The 18,050-nt window shown below is 41.1% G+C and overlaps 1 protein-coding gene across 1 annotated transcript in view; it reads right to left on the reverse strand.

Moving 5' to 3' along the window:
* The window catches only part of SIM2 (SIM bHLH transcription factor 2), a 59,569-nt gene that overhangs the window by 38,794 nt on the left and 2,725 nt on the right, over positions 1-18,050 (reverse strand). The window contains exons 3-5 of the mRNA XM_082762156.1: positions 13,629-13,711; positions 10,839-10,928; positions 4,296-4,404 (exon numbers count right to left, since the gene is read on the reverse strand). Of these exons, the coding sequence (XP_082618282.1) occupies positions 4,296-4,404; positions 10,839-10,928; positions 13,629-13,711 (282 nt within the window). The remainder of the gene's footprint in view (positions 1-4,295; positions 4,405-10,838; positions 10,929-13,628; positions 13,712-18,050) is intronic.

Consider the following 18,050-nt stretch of genomic DNA (forward strand, 5'->3'; position numbering starts at 1 on the left):
TTCTTGATATGTCTTTTTCTTCTAAAACAGTCCCAGTATTTTCTTCCCTTGGAAGTAAGCAGACACAGTTATCAAGTCACCTCCCAATCTTCTTTTTGAAAAATCAAACAGATGGTGTTCTTTCATCTCTCATTATAAGTTTTTCCAGTCCTTCAATCATTTCTGTGGTTCTCTTCTGTACTTTCTCCAATTTGTCCTTTTTTTTTTTTTTTTTTTTTTTTTTTTTAAGTGGACAACAGAATTATGCAGAAAAATCCAGTGTCCATTTCACTAATACCATACAAAAATGCAATCAGTCACCCTTGCTATTCCTGTTTACTATTCCACTTCTTATATGCACAAAGATTTCCCAGCACCCCTTTTGGCTACAGCATCACCATCAGAGCTCACACTGAGCTGCTTGTCCTGTATGACTTTTCAATGTTTCTGAGAGTTGTCATCTTCCAGTTTCTTGGGCCAAAAACTTTCCTTACCATAATGTGATTTATGTCTTTACTGCATGGTCTGAATAGAGGTGACACAACAGCTAGATTATCATCTTCCATGTTCCCAAATTTTATTACAGTTAAAATTCCTATGGAATCCAAACTCCTGGAGGTATGTGATTATTCAAGAATTTTCACTTTCTTTTAAAATAGTAAGGCATCTACCTTTTATGTTTGGAGACATGCCTTGTTGTACCTGAAACATTAGGAACTATAAGCCAGGTTTTAAAAACTTAAAAAGTTATGATTTAAGAAGGCTTATACTTTTAATATTAATATATCTTGTTTAAGTAGATGGCTGAGATATCTGAAGAAAAATAATGTGACAGGGAGTATTATATAAAGAAATCCCCACTATGTCTGATTTTATGCATTGAGCAATAATTTCTTTTTCCCTGAGAAATAAAACTCACACAAATAAGACTTATAGAGCTCAACAGCTGCAAGGCTTCCACCTTTCTCATGTACTATCTGTCTTTTAGAAAAGCTTATACGAAGCTGATGAAGCACTGGAAATGTAGGGAAGATTCAAGGAGAATAACAAAGGACAATGAAGAAGATTAAAAGTAATTGAAGTAATAAGGGGAGAGCATAAAAATTTACAAAGACTGTAAAACTGGAGGGCAAAAATAACCTGTACTTTGTATTATTTAATACCACTAACAATACAAACTATAGATATGTATGCCTGCATTTGTGAATTTATTTCTACTATAATAGATCTTACCCAGCTACAACTGTTGAAACAGCAACTGAACTAAAAATATTTATACATATCTGAGAATTAGCTGAAGAATACATCCTGAGCAAGTAAAGTTAAGTGAGCCATGCTGCAAATTTGTGTTATGAATGTCTGTATCTGCCGTGCAACATTGATTTTACTCCTGAGTAATTCCACAGACTGGAGAGATCTAAAGTATAGCAAATTTTAAAAGGGAAACTTTTTATTCAACCCAGTGACTTGATGATTCAGACACATTGTAAGAGATCAGAAGAGGAAAAAAATCAAACCAAAAAGACAAAAAATGCTCTTTTAAAAGTCTGTTTTCCCTATTATTAGAAAATAAAGCCACTTTCACTCAACTTCCCTAAGTACTAAGTTATCTGTAAAACTCCATGTTTTATTTAAATATTTAGAATATCTACTAAGATACAAACAGAAGTCACTTCCTTCCTACCATTTATTTAATAGGTTTCAGGACTTCACTGAAGATACACAGGAAACCTGCTATGATTTCTATGTGCCAGGCAACTTTAAATTATACCTTAAGATTTAATGTTTACACTGCAGAAAAGGGAACCACTGGCACAGGGAAGACATAAATAAATACTTGCTCACTCTGTTTAGCTATGGATTCTGCACATTTTCATACACCAACTCAATGCTTTGTATGGGAAAGAGACACCGGAGTAAGATTTGCATAATATAATCCCTATACAAACCAGAACACAGCTTAACTGCTTTATTTATCTCCCAAGTCTAGATTCCAAATAAGATGCTGTTGTTTTGATGATGTTATCCATTTCCTTTGCTACACGAAATTTTACACAAAACAAGACACATATAAATGGATCACATTTCAAAGTAAATTTTCCTTTACCTTTTGCACTGAGAACCCAGAGCTTGATGCTAATAAAAAAGAGCATCTATATAGAAAGAGGTAAAGCAAGCTACAGAGAATGAGGCATGTAACTGGGGCTAGTCAGCTGCAGAATTTCATACTGAAACAGTTGCAAGTAAACTGAAATTAACAATTTCAATTGTGTGTAAAATCTTTTCAAACACAACCAAAACAGAACAGGATTATACTTCACAGTGAGGAGAACTTGTTCATGAAATAAATAATTTCACCATTAGTAGCTAAAATGAGAGGGACCTGATTTTTTCAGAAAAGAAATGCTAACAGGCAAAATAAGCATCTGAAAACATCCAAATGTGAGTAAGAAGCAGGCAATAGCAATTTCTGAACAAACAAAACCTTCTGGGACTGCAGTACTAATATGCTATCTTACTTCTGGTTAACCAGAGTCATAATTTGTACTTGACATAGTAAACAATTCAAATCAGTTGCACGTGACTTTAAAATCTGTAAAACTTAAAATAAAATAAAATAAAATAAAATAAAATAAAATAAAATAAAATAAAATAAAATAAAATAAAATAAAATAAAATAAAATAAAATAAAATAAAAATAAAAATAAAATAAAATAAAATAAAATTAACAAAACCATGACACCATTGCCATTGACAAGAGAGTGTTTATAAAATGGTCTTACTACCAATTCCAGATACCAGCAGAACTTCATTAAAAGTCATGGATTTATATCAGAGTCAACCCCTCCACTCATCAGTGAAGTAGGACAAGAATAAAATGTGTTGGTTTCTTTTTAAATGTCAAAATTGGAAAAAAAATAAATAAATAAATAAAAATCCCTGACAAAGGAATTAGAAAAACTATGAAATAGACAAGTAGCAACTAGAATAAGAAGAGTCCAAGAAAAAGAAGAGTTTGTTTTTCAAGACACAGGGAGGTACACAAGAGAATCTGATTGGGGAGGAGGAAGAGAGAAGACGGCTATGGTAGTCCTTTCATTTATACCACTCTGAGCACTGCATATGCTCCCAGGAACATTCGGCTCCTCTGCATTCAGAAAGTAGTGCTGAGGAAATCACAGTGGTCAGAACTGCGGTGAGATCACCAAGTACAGAAACCGCACAGGCACCAGGACTGTGAAAAACACTTCCAGCTCCTGAACAGGATGGTAGTGCAAACCCAAAGCTCCTCATGCTTTTAGGAGCTGTGTCTTAAGAAGCCCAGTAAAAGCTCTAGCAGGATGTGAGCTCCAACTGATCAAGCAATTGTGAAATATACGTGGAAGCACATTGTACAATGGAGCCAAATCATTCCGATATTTTAAAGCTCAAAGAATTGCCCAATGGGAAACGAAAGCTACTGGAGATGGTGTAAAGATGCACATATGTTTGTTAATTATATAGTAGCAACAATACTGAAGTAACAATACACAAAGGGTCATGTTAATTTTTATGTGTGGTGTCTGAGCACAGCCAGTGTGGACAGTCTGATCCAGGCGGTCACATAATAAGAGTTCTGCTGTCTTCCCTGACACTCCATCCAGCTTAGCACCATGCTGTATGGGTACGCGTGGGTGAATCATCTGCAGCACCTGAACGGGATGTGTGGAGAGGCTTGGTGAATCAGTGATCCAGCATCAAGGCAAGAGGACATTATTTTCCCAGAGAGATCACTTTTTATATGAAAGCTTCTAAATGTAGGTAATTTACAAAACCCATTTTTCTTCTTCCTGCAGTGGAGAATATTAGCTCTGGGTTTTCATAAAAATATCAGTTTTAACAGTTGCTTTTATAATAGTAAAAGTGTCCACCTATTTCCAAATTGCTTAACGTATTCTTTCTTTATTTTTTCCCTAAGACCACGTAGCTGCAGCTGTGAACAGCTAGACAGTTGCAATATTCCTGCAACCTCACCAGTGATGACAAAACAAGAGATGAAATTGCCACTGGGCAAAATCTAAATAACAGTTTAAAACTGCAGGGATTCCATGGCATGAAAAGAATTATTTAATCTAGGATACCGTACTCTCTTTACTGCCACAAACCAAATTCTTGGATCATAGTTTCAGGTTCATGCTCCTTCTCCATTTGCATACATAGCTTCATAATGGATAAATATGAACTTGTCACAGCCTAGAGTTGTTACTTTTTTTTTTTTTTTTTTTTTTTTTTTTTAAGTTTTCCAATGGTAGTTTGACCACAGATCACACAAGTACCTTGTAAGAGGTGAGGATGAAGAGGCTGGTGAGCAGTAAGAACAGCTGTCATCTCATCATGGTCAGAAGGATGTATATACTCATAAATGCTATTACCAGTTAGCTCCACCTGTGAAGAGACATGTAACACATGAAGCAGTGCTGCTTCCCCTTTCTCCTTTCCTATCCCCCAAACATTCTGAAGTGACCTGCATATACTGTATCAGGGTAACTACACACCGTTTTTTAAACATAAGTCAAATGTATCAAAAACTTGTTCCAAATTATACTTCTTAAACTGCATTATTTCCTTCTTCAGCAGTAACTAACATTTTGGGGGCTTTTGTGGGAATTTCTGATGATGATGATCTGGACACAGAAGAGCTGCTAGTAGAGAGAGCTAGTGAATGAAGTGATAAACTAGAGCAGCTGTAGAAATGCTAGGTTACCACAAAATGGGATAAAATCATTGAGCAGTATTAATGTCTCTCAGAAAGGCAGATATCCAAAAAATAAAAAAATGAAAAAATGTTTGACAGGTTCCCAGAAACTATCACCTGCATTCAGCTGACAGTTGAGCCTTTGGAGCCAAACTGCTAGACTTACACATTTCTTTTGTGTCTTTTCAAATTGCCCACAACATTCAATCCACAGCAGTACATAGAGCTCAGAAACGGTAGCCAGTGAATTCAAAAGACAGACTTCCACAGATTTTCATGAGCACTGGCTTGAGCCTTTGCTGCTTTAAGTAAACATGCACATTAAAAAGACTAAGAGAGCTATCTTAAATGTCTGTACTCTCTCTTCTCACTTGAACTTTGCTCGCTCAGGAATGTATTTCTATCTTTCCCACTGTTGTACCCATAATAACTGTTGTGCAAAAAATGAGCGGCGTACACTGTATGTCCTTTTTGCTAACTCTATTTGCCACGTATAAAACTCACCAACAAAAGTCTCCAGATAGATGCAGTAATTGATTTAAGGAGTGAACCAATACTTTGAGCCTGTGTTTTAAATTAGTGTCAGGCTGCCCAATTGTTCAGTGTGGCCTGATGTGCCTTGGGCCCCCAAGATCAGAGACAGCTGAGAGGTGAAGTAATTTAACCTATTCTTCTGAGCCAATCCTACTGATTTGCTAAGATGTGTGAGTTGCCTTTTCTTTGGAATAAATGAAATTGTCTACTCCACAAAGAAATCTTTTTCTGAAAATGTTTCTCATAGTTCCATTTTCTGCATTATTCATGGAATGTCTCTTCCCAAGACTATGCAAACTAACCTTTTTTTTTCTAGCCATCTATTCCCCATTTCTTCTTTCCAACAACCCCTCCCTGCAAAAACAAAAACACCAACACTGACCTGATAGTCTAACCAGAGTAAAATTTCACTGAATAAGGCAAAAGTGACAGAAAGAGTAAAGACAAAAGAAGAGGAGAGATGGAGAAAGAGACAGATAAAAAGAAAGGGGTAGGAAGGAAAGGAAAAGATTAAGAAAAGGAGAGGAAGAAAGGGGGAAGGGAAGGGAAGGGAAGGGAAGGGAAGGGAAGGGAAGGGAAGGGAAGGGAAGGGAAGGGAAGGGAAGGGAAGGGAAGGGAAGGGAAGGGAAGGGAAGGGAAGGGAAGGGAAGGGAAGGGAAGGGAAGGGAAGGGAAGGGAAGGGAAGGGAAGGGAAGGGAAGGGAAGGCGATTATTTATGTTGATTCATTTATATATATTATTTTTAATAATATGCAATTAATATAATAAAAAGCAGTGACTGTTCTTTTTCAGGATTATAACAGTACAAACCTGTTATAGTAACTCCATCTTCAAGCTTTAGTGGTGAGGGAGGGAGGGAGACTGTATAATCTCACTGTGACTCATGCTTTTCACTGTTTCTGTTTGTTTTTAATTATATGGGGGAAAACACATTTGCAAGTGTCTATAGCTAAGTCTGTAAATATCATAATCACCTACAGACACATAAAACTAATAATTCTTATGTTGACGGGCATTTCATTGGCCTTTACACTTAGTAAGCAGAACAACAAAAAAACAGTAATTGGAGAAATTCACAGTTGTAATAGTGTTTGAACTAAAAGGAGCATCATTTATGACCCTGTTCTTTTTCAGCTTCCAAAAAAAAAATCATTCACAGGTAGCCATGTGCAAACTATCTATCCCTTCAACTTTCTTACAGAAACAACGCCAACCAACCTGACTGGCAATATCAACTGTAGTAATCAAGATCTTATTGCAACTCTGCCATTACTAAGTATAATCATAACCACATTGACATGTATCTACTCTCTTACAAGTATGACGCATGGGTATCTCTTGCTTTTCCAAAAGTAGCTGCCTATTGCAAAAGAACTACTGACTAAAGTAATCATTGGTTCACAGGATTCACAGGACTGGGCTCAAGGTCATATTTTTATTCAAAATTTCATTTTCATCACATAATTTTCATAAATAAAAATATTTTAGTTTTATATCTAAAGTTGAAAACTAAAGTACTTTGTCAAGCTAATGACTAGCTTTTCTCATTATATATGTAGGAATGTTTTCTACTCTGATGTATGTATTTGCAACCCCAGCAAAGTCAGTGGGAGGTGAATATACAACACTGAAACCAAAATTGATTGTAAAAATGCTAGTGGAAACATAAAGCCGTCAGCAAAGACAGGGGACTAAATAGGAGTCAAATAACCAAAATATGTATACATAATTTTGAAACTGACCACAGTCTCCTGCTACACATAGTATATGCATGCTATTTTAAAGCCTACAATGAAACACTGAAAACTTTAAAAAAAATAAATTATATGGTTCAATTCATAAACCTTCTAAAATCCCTTGCCTCAGGCTTATTAAACCAGCTTCCTCGATGCAGCTTTTTAATATCTGTAAATACCTGCTTACTACCAAATATCACTATTTCCTACTAAGAGCTTTTTTATGTGTAACTCAGCTGCACAGTTTTTTCCTGCCAAGAAAAGATTCATAATAAACACAGAGGACTAAGTAGATGGATTCTAGAGCAAATAATTACATATTTTGCCTTTCATATACTTATTTGACGAAAGTAAAATAAACTCTTGGAAAAGTTCAGATGTTTGTGGTTAAATATTTCAAGATTTATCAAAAGTCAAAGATAAGCTTGGCTCCCTCATGGACCCAGAAAATGGCTGGAACAAGGTCCAGACTTTCACAATTAATATATATATATATGTATATATATATATAATTCACCGTTATTTCCTAAGAGGATTTTCTTTTCCATTCTGCATCTCTGGACTCAGGGGTGAGGGGATGAGGGGAGGGAGGTGGAAAGGGGGAGAATATTTGGGGAATTTGAACCTATTTACTACCCATGGAAAAAAGAGGCAAGAAATTGGCTCTATCTCAGCTAGCACAAGTCAGTTCAACAATGATCTGAGGCCAATTGAAATTAGATGGAGGATGGGGTCCTAACCATCAGTATTTACAATATTTACTGTTAAAGTTGAGTGGAAAGGTTGATCAAAATCCAAACCCACAAATTAACCAACAGGTCCACAAATAGAGATGTAGTATTTTCAGAAAAATTGTTTCTGATTCTCTAAAATTGCAGGCAGAAGTGAGTCAAGTATTGCTGAAAAACAATCCTTAATGTTGTTTTTACATTTTTAAACTAGCTTAGCAACATTGTCTATGAAGGCTTTTTCAGAAGGTCTAAGTTCTTTCTGCTTAACCTAAATTCAAGATATACTAGAAGATAAAGGCTACTGTAGTAGTTCTCCAAGAATATCCTGCAAAATATTTTTAAATGAACTTTTTATTTAGTTCAAATATACATTTTAAAACAAATTGCACTTTAACTGGAAATTGATGTGTGGACTAGTTAATTGTCAAATTATTTAATAAAAAGGTCTTTCTATGCACTCTCTAAAAGATTTTCTATGATCATCATCACTCTGGTCTCAGCTTGTATTGGCTGGAGCTCTATAAGAGCACTTGTTGAAAATATAGTGTGGGATTATGACTTGGTGAGGGAGACTTGCAAAATTTGCTTCTACAGGCCAATCTCATTCTTGTTGATGACAGTGGCAAAACTCCCAGTGATTTCCAGAGTTGTAGGAACAAGAACTCATTTAGAGCCCTGGGAAGCTTACAGGAATATCCCAGTATTAATGTATTAATACGCTAGTATTTAGGAAAAGCCTAGAATTAATTGTAGCATTACTTAAAACAAAATTGTCTCTTGAAAAATGGAACATTGAGCAATATCAAGAACACATTAGATCATAAAACAATATTACAAAAGCCAAGGAAAAATCATTGCATTGCTTAGGTGTTTTATTTTATTTAAAAATAAATAATAAAAATGATAATAATAATAGGAAATAAAAAAATGTTGTTAAACTGCTGGAGCATTCAGTGTTTTGAGTCTAAAACATGCCCTTAAGTTTCACGTGCCTCTGTCATCTCTGATCTACACCTGGAAAGTTCAAGGATACAACCCATTCATTTACAAATCTTTGCTAAAGCGAAATATTTGAGATTTTGCTTAGAAAACTTACTTCAGTAAGTAATATTTACTATATAATAAAATACTTTAGTTTTCCTTAGCAGATCTTGCAGTAGGGTTTATAGAGCCACACTTACATGTGCAGCACAGAGGGAATACATTCTGTGCAGAGGGCCATAAGATCATACCAGCTAAAGAAGACTGAAGCCCACACGTTGCTTTCTGTCCCTTCACCTTGACTGTGGCAAAGTTTATTCATTGTCATATTGATCCTGTGGGTCTTTAATTTCACCAGATGACTGAATAATACTGAGACCTACAAGAGGACTTGGTATTCCTCAAAAGAGAAAGAAAAAAAAAAAAATCTGGACAAAACCTAGACCAGCTAGCACTTAGCAAACAGCAAGCAGGACAGACCAATGAGACTACTTCAAGGGCAGATGGGAACACTCAGTGCTTTGGAACAATCATACCAACTAAATGAATCTATTTAAGTAGTTAGCTACATTGTGGATCTTTTCAAAACATTACAGGGAGAAAAACATTTAATAAGACTGTTGATTCAGAGTAGAAAATATAGCCATTTGGAAGAAAGTTTATACTAAAAGACAGTAATATTTAAAGTAATTTGAACATGCATTAAATGTTATGAAACAACTAATACTATACTGTAACAGACACAAATGAACAAACTACTTGAAATAAGAACATTCCCTGGACACATTTTTAAATGTTGGCAGACAAAAAGCATCCATGCCATAATTTTGATCCTCAAAATTACTTTTTCTGAAGGAGATTACAAAAACAGGAATCACAGTTGCCTTTGGATTTAGAAGGGGTGTTTATGAGATGATACACTTGCTTTTTCTATCTCTTCAGTGTTCTATTTTTTCTCAGAGTTACTAAATCTAATTCAACTACTAGAACATGCATCCAAAGATCTTCACAGTTTTTCAAACAAAAATATTAATTACTATCAAAGCTAAAGCATGCCTATAATTTCCACAACTCAGTCCCTTCCCTGCTGTTGGACACAGGCATATTCCTCAGCTGTCTTGCCTGAAACAAAACATCTTACTTTTTCTCACCATCATCTCCATGTCCTCCTCCTTCTTCCCCTCTCTGCTATTTATTTTTTTTTTTCCACTTAATTTTATTTAACTCTGAGAGGCGTTTCAGCTGTAACTGGTTGTGAGGAAACAGTTCTGTTTCTTGCAAGTCTCATCCAGGGCCCATTGAAATTAATTAGGCGTTTATCTATTGGAGTTCGGCAGGCTTTAGGTCAGGTGCTACCAACGAAATTGTGTAGTACATTTATACACAAACGTATGGAAACTTGCACTCTGCAATAAATTCAGGCTATTTGCCCTTGCGCCTATCCTAAGAAGGCAAAAAATTAGAAATGTCCTTCTAAGAAAAAAAAAATAAAAACAATAAAAACCCCTTATACTTCTTGTGCAGAACAGTAGTAAACTGAGTTTTATGAGTTCTATCACAACCATATAAAACGCTTTACTGAAAAGACCACTGAGCTGGAAAAACTCAGGAAAAACTACCCTGAATTCCATGTGAACACTCATAAATCTGCCCCCCCCTTTCTTTTTTTCCTAAAGCACATTTACCATAAAACTCATGTTCCACATCAGATTTCCTCTCTATTTCATAGCAAGTCTCAATATCTTACACAATCTAAAACATATAGCCTTGAATTCTAAACTTTATTTCAGATGTATATCATTACCACACAGGCAATAGGTTTGGGTTTCAAGCTCTGCGTATATCTGCAATTTGCAATATCATATTATTTATTACCCTTCTTAAAGGTAATGAGGAGTAAAATACAATGAACAAGAACAGATATAAAGACAGTCATGATGTGGTTGTAAGTATAGGAAACTTGAATATTTAAGGAAGGCCATTTATCAGAAAACAAAGTTGAAGCTTTGAATACCCCTAAAAAACAATGACTCGCTATATATATGGCAAGATGCTAGTGCTAGGTCCCAAACACAGTATCTATATTTAACAGATGAAAAAAAAAAAAAAAAAAAAAAAAAAAAAAAAAAAAGTCACTCCTACCTGAGATAAGCCAAGATGTACAGATGCCGTTTCTGAGATGTACATAATTTTGCCGTCTGATGCCACCACGAAAACAAAGCCATCCAAAGTCTGTAGAAGAGAAATATGTAGGGTAAAAAAGAAATAACTGTAAAAACCATTTACTGTGGGCGAAAAAAAATTGAAGCCTTTTGGACAAGGATGATTGCTATCCAACTTAAAGAACAGCAAATATAGTATTCAAGAAATAGAAACCTTTATCTGATGGTGTTCCTATAAACTCTATAACACACACACACACATTGTGAAATCCAATTCATTCCCCCTACAGATGCGAGCTTTACTGCTTCACTTTAAGTTAACATTCTCCTGTTGATTCTGGTTATTTTAGTACTTAGTACAAATCCTGAGCTATGTGGTACTTAGGGGAAAATCTAGCACTACGCAAGCCATTTTTTATGGTATAATTGGCAGACACAGCTTACCGCTATTTGCAATATATTTAATGATACCGTAAGCAATGCTTTAAATTTCTTTGACTTTATTTTTATTAATGCATTTCTGAACAGAGGACTGTTTGCTATGTACAAGGTGAACTTAGGGGAAAGAAAAAAAAAAAAGTAGAATAAACAAATCAGCATTCAAAACTTTATCACACTTGAAGAGAGATATTTATGCTCATTAAGTGATATGCCTAGAGTCTGTGAATCTCAGCTAATGGTACTTTGTAATGCAAATTCTTATTGATGGGAATTCTTAACTGGATGATAAATATTCCTTGTGTAAGTAAAAACTGAAGTTTCATTTTGTCCTGTGTCATCCATACAGGAAAAAAAAGGCTTTTGGTTAGCCAAAACTGGCTGAGATTTGGACACGCAGCCTATTGATTTGGGGTACTTTGATTCTTCAGTGCCCAAGGTCAGACAGACTTTCAACGGTACCTTATATTATATAGTCAAAAAGTATCCACTATCTGTAATTGGTTTAGGAAGCCTTGATCAATACACCCATATGAACATCACCAGAAAATGTATTTGGAATACAGAAGTCATTTTTACAGTACACAGATAAAGCAGGCACCTATTTTTAATTCATATTTTAAATTACTGAACTTAAAACAGGAGAGACGCAATAAAATCCTGTATATTTCATGCTCTTACACTGCTGCCCCAATAAAAGAAAATATTCCAAATTATTCTCTGGCCTACTAACGATTCTACAGCATGTAATTGAAACCAGATTACTCTTTGCCTTCACTTTTTTTCCCCCTTTTTTTGGGAACATAAATTTTGTAGCAGTATTAAAATGGGAAGTAAATTATTGCATCCCTAACCATAACTTTTCATCCAAACACTGCCATCCTGCAATTGCTCTACCCACTATCACAACTAAAACTGTGTCAATCCTTTCATTACTCCATTATATGGTGTGGTAGGTCGCTAACTTTCCCATCCAGAAAAACACAGAACCATACAGAAAAGTTTAAGAACCCTTAAAATAAGTCTACAGTGGATTTCCTGGCATTATTAAAGCCTTAACATTCACAACTCAGAAATAACTGAACTGTAAAATGAGTATTACAGGTGATTAGCATATATTATTTAAGTTCATCTAATGCCAGACAAAATGTGAAATGGCGAACACGGAGGAGGAGCAAGTGTGCCAGCAGTGATTTGTATGATATAACTAGACAAACATTTTGAAGGTAGACCAATGACTGTGAAACTGCGGCTATCAGCTTCTTAAAAGTCCAAGTGGGTTTTTCCAGGCTGGAAATACCTCCACCAAAGATCATTTTGGACTCGGTCAATCCCATGTACTTTATTCAGTCACCAAAGAATGCTTCAGGACATTCTGCCCCAAGCACTTGCTCTCCTTATTCAAGGAGGCATCTTGCAGGGCCTCCACGACAAACCCACCAACCTTACACCTCATCGCAAATTTTGGGCGACCCCTCACAGCTGTCCCAGCCATCTCTTGGGGACAAAGGTCGCCCACTCCTGCCAGTGGCGCTGCCAGCAGGGTTTCTGTTCAGCTTTTGTCCCCAGCCAGGCGAGCAGGGAAAACAGCTCCAGCTCTCTGACCAGAAATTAACCTTCTACAATAAAACCGACCGTTAAATGATTACGGTTTACTAGGTCTTTAAAATCGAGGGAGAAAAAAAAAAAAAAAAAAAAAAAATCCTTGCGGTATTAAAATTGCGTATTAAAAAAAAAAAAAAAAAAAAAAAAAAAAAAAAAAAAAGGAGCTAAGCGTAATTATTATTTTTTTTCCACGCCCCGGCTACGACTTCCTAAATTCTCCTCCGACCTACACAGGGGGAATTCAGAAGAATTCCAGAGCAGATCAACGGGATTTTGAACAACTGTATTTTCAGGTGCTAACGTCAACAGGAGATCTAATCCAGATGTGCGCCGCCTGCCCGCTGGGTCCGGCAGGGCTGCCCCGGCCCGGCTGCGTTTGAGCACCGTGCGCACGGACCCGAGGGTGCGGGGCGAGATGCTGCTTCCACCAGCATCGCAGCCGGAATTAAAAAAAATAAATGCATACACAAAATGAAGAGCTTGGGTTCTCGATTTTGCTCCTTTCCCGGCCCGTTTGAGGGTCTGGGTGATAGGGAAGGCTTCACACGGGCTCCGCTAACAAGCCGGGGGGAAGGAAGGAGGAGGAGGAAGAGGAGGAGGAGGAGAAGGAGAAGAAGGAGGAGGAGAAGAAGGAAGAGGAGGAGGAGGAGAGGTGGGGAGGTTAATCGCCCCAAAACACAATATTTCCGATGCGCAGAGCGTACGAGAGGAGGAAGGCGTCCACTACCTGAAGCAAATGGGATCCCAGCTCCTTGGCCACGTTGTCCAAGGGCCCTATCCTGCTCGGCTGTCCCCAGGCGTCGCCTAGACCTGCAAAGGAACCAAGGAGTTGGTTAGACCAGGGCAAGGGGCTCGGAAGGGGCCACGTCCCCCTTCCCTCCCCTCCCCTCCGAGCGGCCCCGCTTCCCAGCACGGGGCGTCGTGCCCGAGCTTTTTTTCCTCTTTTCCCTTTATTTATTTATTCTGGAAATCCCTCCAAGGGTACTCCCACAGGCGCTCTTTCCCCAAAGAGCCGCACGCCCCACGGGATGTGTCAGACCCCAGCGCTCCCCCTCGCCCTCCATATCGCGGCGCACCCCCACATGTCGCGACAAGGAGCCGGGCACACTTGTCCGAAGGAGGCCAAGAGCCCCGGCGAGGCTCCCGGCCCGTCCTCAGCCTCGCCGGGCTGTGTGTGTGTGTCTGGTCAGGGATTTTGTTTGTTTTCAGTCCCTCCGTGCAAAGAAGGGGTGCCCGGGGGGGCTGGTGCCGGCACCTGGCAGGCTCCACAGGGGCACAGGCGGCAGGAGGAAGGCGCAGCCATTTCGTGCCTCCTTTGGGGAAAGAAAGGAGAAAAGAAGGCTTTAAGCCCTTCGGGTGAAGGGTCGGTGATGGGCGAAAGGTGAGGATGCTCGGTGCTGCCAGCCCCAAAAGCTCCCTGGCTGGCAGCAGCCGAACCCACGGGGTTTATAGCTTTGCACATCGCCCATACAAGGCACACGGGTGCACAGCCGGGAAATGGTGTTTTTCTCCCGCTGCCTCTCACAGGGGCCAGGTGCTTCTAAAGAAAACTTCCCTCGGCGAGCTTTCAGGGAGTTTTCTTGAAAAAATAAAAAATAATGAAAAAAAAAAGAGGTCGTGAGCCCTGCTCGGCTCCCTCGGAGAGTAAGCTGGCACCCCGGCTGGACGACGCTGCCCCGAGCTTGGGGTTTTACACAAGTTTTTAGGGTGTTATCTTTATAAGGCTCCCCCCAAAGCCCTCCCAATCCCACGTCTGCCTTGACCGAGTCCCGCAGCTAGCCCCGGTCTGGATGCGCTGGGAGCCCCTCTCCCTGCTCCCCATCCTGGGCACCCACTGCATCCCCCTCCCCAGAGACGGGGTCCTCGTCCTACTGCCCGGTCCCGGCGGGCAAGCACCCAGGAGCCTGCGGCTTCCAGCGCAGGGGAGGCTGGTGTAACAAGGGCAGTGCCAGCAGCCAAGGTCAGCCCCAAAAGCAGCAGCCTGCCTCCCTGCCCCGGCTGCCGCTCCAGCTGCCCGAGCGGGTGTCCCCAAACTGTAGTCCCAAAGCGACGCTTTTCTGGGGGGACACCTTCCCTCCGCTAAAAATAAATAAATACATAATAGCGTTTCAGCAACCATTAGGAAATTTACTCCCAATTGCCAAACGAAAAGGAGCGCTTTCGTACTGCCTTTTCCCAATTTGCAGTTTGGAAAAGGCTACCAATCTTCCGATGAGCCGACAAATTTATTATTTATTTATTTGTGTTATTTCTTCTGCCGATATGCGGCTTCCTCTGCAGTAGGAAGTTTAAAGGATCGCGAAGGCATCCCGCAGCCCCTTTCTCGAGTCGGCAACAAATGCGAACGACCCAGCCGGTCCCGGTGCTGCGCGGATTGCCCTTATTTCGATTTACCAATTGCAAGTGTCGCAAAACCGTATTGCAACCCAAACGAGAGGTTTACGAATAACGACATTAATACTTAAAAGGAAACAAAAACAAAAAATAAAAAGTTTTGATACGTCCTGGGAAGAGCCCTGATTTTCGCAAGGACGAGGCGGGTTTAGGATTTTAGCCGCTCCCTCCCAAAGCCGCGGCTGGGCAGGTAGGATTTCGAGACATCGCCAAAAATCCCCACGATTTCTGAGGTCATTTTCCGACCCAGGCTAAAACATTCGCTTCCGCAGATTTTTTTTTTTTTTTTTCCCCTTTGAAATTTTAATTTGGTGTTGCGATTGCGAACTCGCATCAAACGCCAGCGAGCCCAGTGGCTCAGCCCGGCATTCTTCCCAGCTTATTTTAAAGCCGATGATTTTATCATTTAATCCACCGGCGGATCGGAGGTGGAAACGAAACGAAGGAACACCTTCGGCTGAGATGAAGGACTAAGGCACATTAACTCGTCTTCCCAGAGATTTGCAGACGCGCAGCCTACGCCCTGTAAGCATATGGATGCAATAGACTCCCAAGAGTTCCTCCTGCCCGGCCAGTAAATAAGGCGCATTTTCACTCACTGCACTGGAGCGGGGCCAAAAGAGCTGCCGATACAAAGCGAGCGGCTTGCGAATCGCTCCTCGGAGGAGATGGAAAGTTGCTTGGCACGGCCCCGGCCGGGCAGAGGGGGCTGCGGTGTGGGCACGGCTGCGGTGCCGAGAGGGTGGATTTTAAGGAAACCCTTCAAATGTCCCCGTTTCAGCACAAGTTACCTGTGACACTGGCCCGGAGAGAGATTTCTCCTCGAGCAGGGGGGTCTGACGGGGGAAATAAGCGGCCCTAATAGCAACAGGGCCCGCCGGCCCCCCCCACCTCCAGCATCGTGAGGTTTTGTGCAGAAATCCCAAAGTATGGGCAACTCTCACCACGGGGAGACCCCAGGGGCTTCTCCTATGAACGGGTCCCCCTTCCTTCGGCCAACCTGGGCGCAGTTCTCCCCCGGCAGCCCCAGCACCCCACCCCTCGTCTTTTGACACCTTGGACCTCAGCGTTCGCTTTGCACCATTTCTCAGTGTCCGTGTACGGGGGGGTGAACCAGGCTGTAATGAGATCTAGAAATATTTGGGAGCAGTCCCCACTTTCGCCCTCCAAACGTCTGAATTGGGACGCGCGGCCGTTTGAAAGCCCGGTAGCGTTTCTGTTTGGGATTCTGCTAAAAGAATTACTTAGCGATGTCTTGTGCGAGTATCGGATTGCCCTGTAACTCGGAGTATTTCCTTCGTGCCTACTACCGTATTGTTCCTCGGCTCCCCCGGAGCGTGTGGTCCCCCCGCGTTATTCAATAGCCAGCTTTCCCCAGGAACCTGGGTCAACTACAAACGCCGGCGTTTCCAGCGCTGCCTCTCCCGGGGGATTTTTCCCCAGGCGAGCCCGGCAGAGCAAAGGGGAAACGAAAAGGAGGTGACGAGCTGCCAGAGGCCCCTGACCTCGGCGGCTCTGTCCCTGAACGGGGACGGGGACAGCTCGTGTGCTGGAGGGGTCCCTGGGCTCCGGGGAGGGGGCCGGAGCCGACGGGAAGCCCCCCGATAGCTCCCAGGGTGGCTTGGGGAAGGAGCAGGGCCGCTGAGAGAGATGGAAAGATCAAGACTGAAAGTTTAAAAAACAGGGAGAAAAAAAAAATGAAAAAAAAAAATAAATAAAAAGGACAAGTCCCAAAGTCCCGGAGGAAATCTACAAAAGTCCTTCCAGGACACGCGGACGAAGCCACAGCCGGCTCTTCCCGGGGTCACGCTAAGAGGGGGGTCCCCTTAGCCCCCCCAAGGCTCCCGCAGCTCCCACGGCGGTGACCCCCTCCAGCCCCGACGGCGCTTTGGGGCGACAGCCCGACACCTCTGGTGCCGCCGTTAGCCGCTATCGCGACAGCCGCGCGTTTTCGCTTTAATTATGTGATTCATTAATTCGTTAATAAACCTCTTCCGAGCGCGGACGAAAGAGCTTAATTTTCTTCAAATATAGGTTCAGAGATTCACAGTCCAGATTTAATAGGGAGCGAAAACTCTGCACGCTCCTCACATTTTCTATTGTCTGAGTCTCAGAATAAGGAACAGGTCTCAGGGCTGCTACTTTGTCATTTTATTCCGATTGTTTCGTCCAGAACACTTGGTATTTCGGATCACTTCTTAAATACCGCGTTCCCACCCGGTTTAAATGGCCATAAAAGCGCAGTTTTAGAGGCAGTTTCGGAAACTGCGCTGGGGATGGGGCAGGGAGAGGATCCCAATTTTAGCCGGCTGAGGAGAAGCGCGTTTTCTTTAAACGCTGTTTACTCTCGCGTCCCTTTCATTTGCTCATTTTTAGAAGAAAATGCTGACAGCCAAGACAGAAGAAGTCCCGTGGTATATTTTTTCTTCCACAATAATAAGTGCCTTGGCAAAAAATCAAAACGCAGCCGAGGACGAGCTTACAGAGCCGGAGCGCGGGGGAGGCTGGAGGTTGCTGTCTCCTGGACTCTTAATTCATGAATCCGAAGGTCAGAGCAAAGCCCCACGGCAAAACGTACGATGTCGGAGCACGAAATTTTTGCCTTCCAGGGCTTGCTCGCCTTTGCGGGGAGAAAGGAGCAGGAAGATAAATCTCCTTTTGCTCGCGCTTCTCAGAGCCCGATCGGGCGTCTCCGCGGGGGAAGGGGGGGGGGATTGGGGGGGCTCGGTCCAAACCGTGAGCCTCGGGGCAAAGG

The sequence above is a fragment of the Aythya marila genome (genome assembly GCF_965140915.1).
Source record: "Aythya marila genome assembly, chromosome: 1".
Lineage (NCBI taxonomy): Eukaryota > Metazoa > Chordata > Aves > Anseriformes > Anatidae > Aythya > Aythya marila.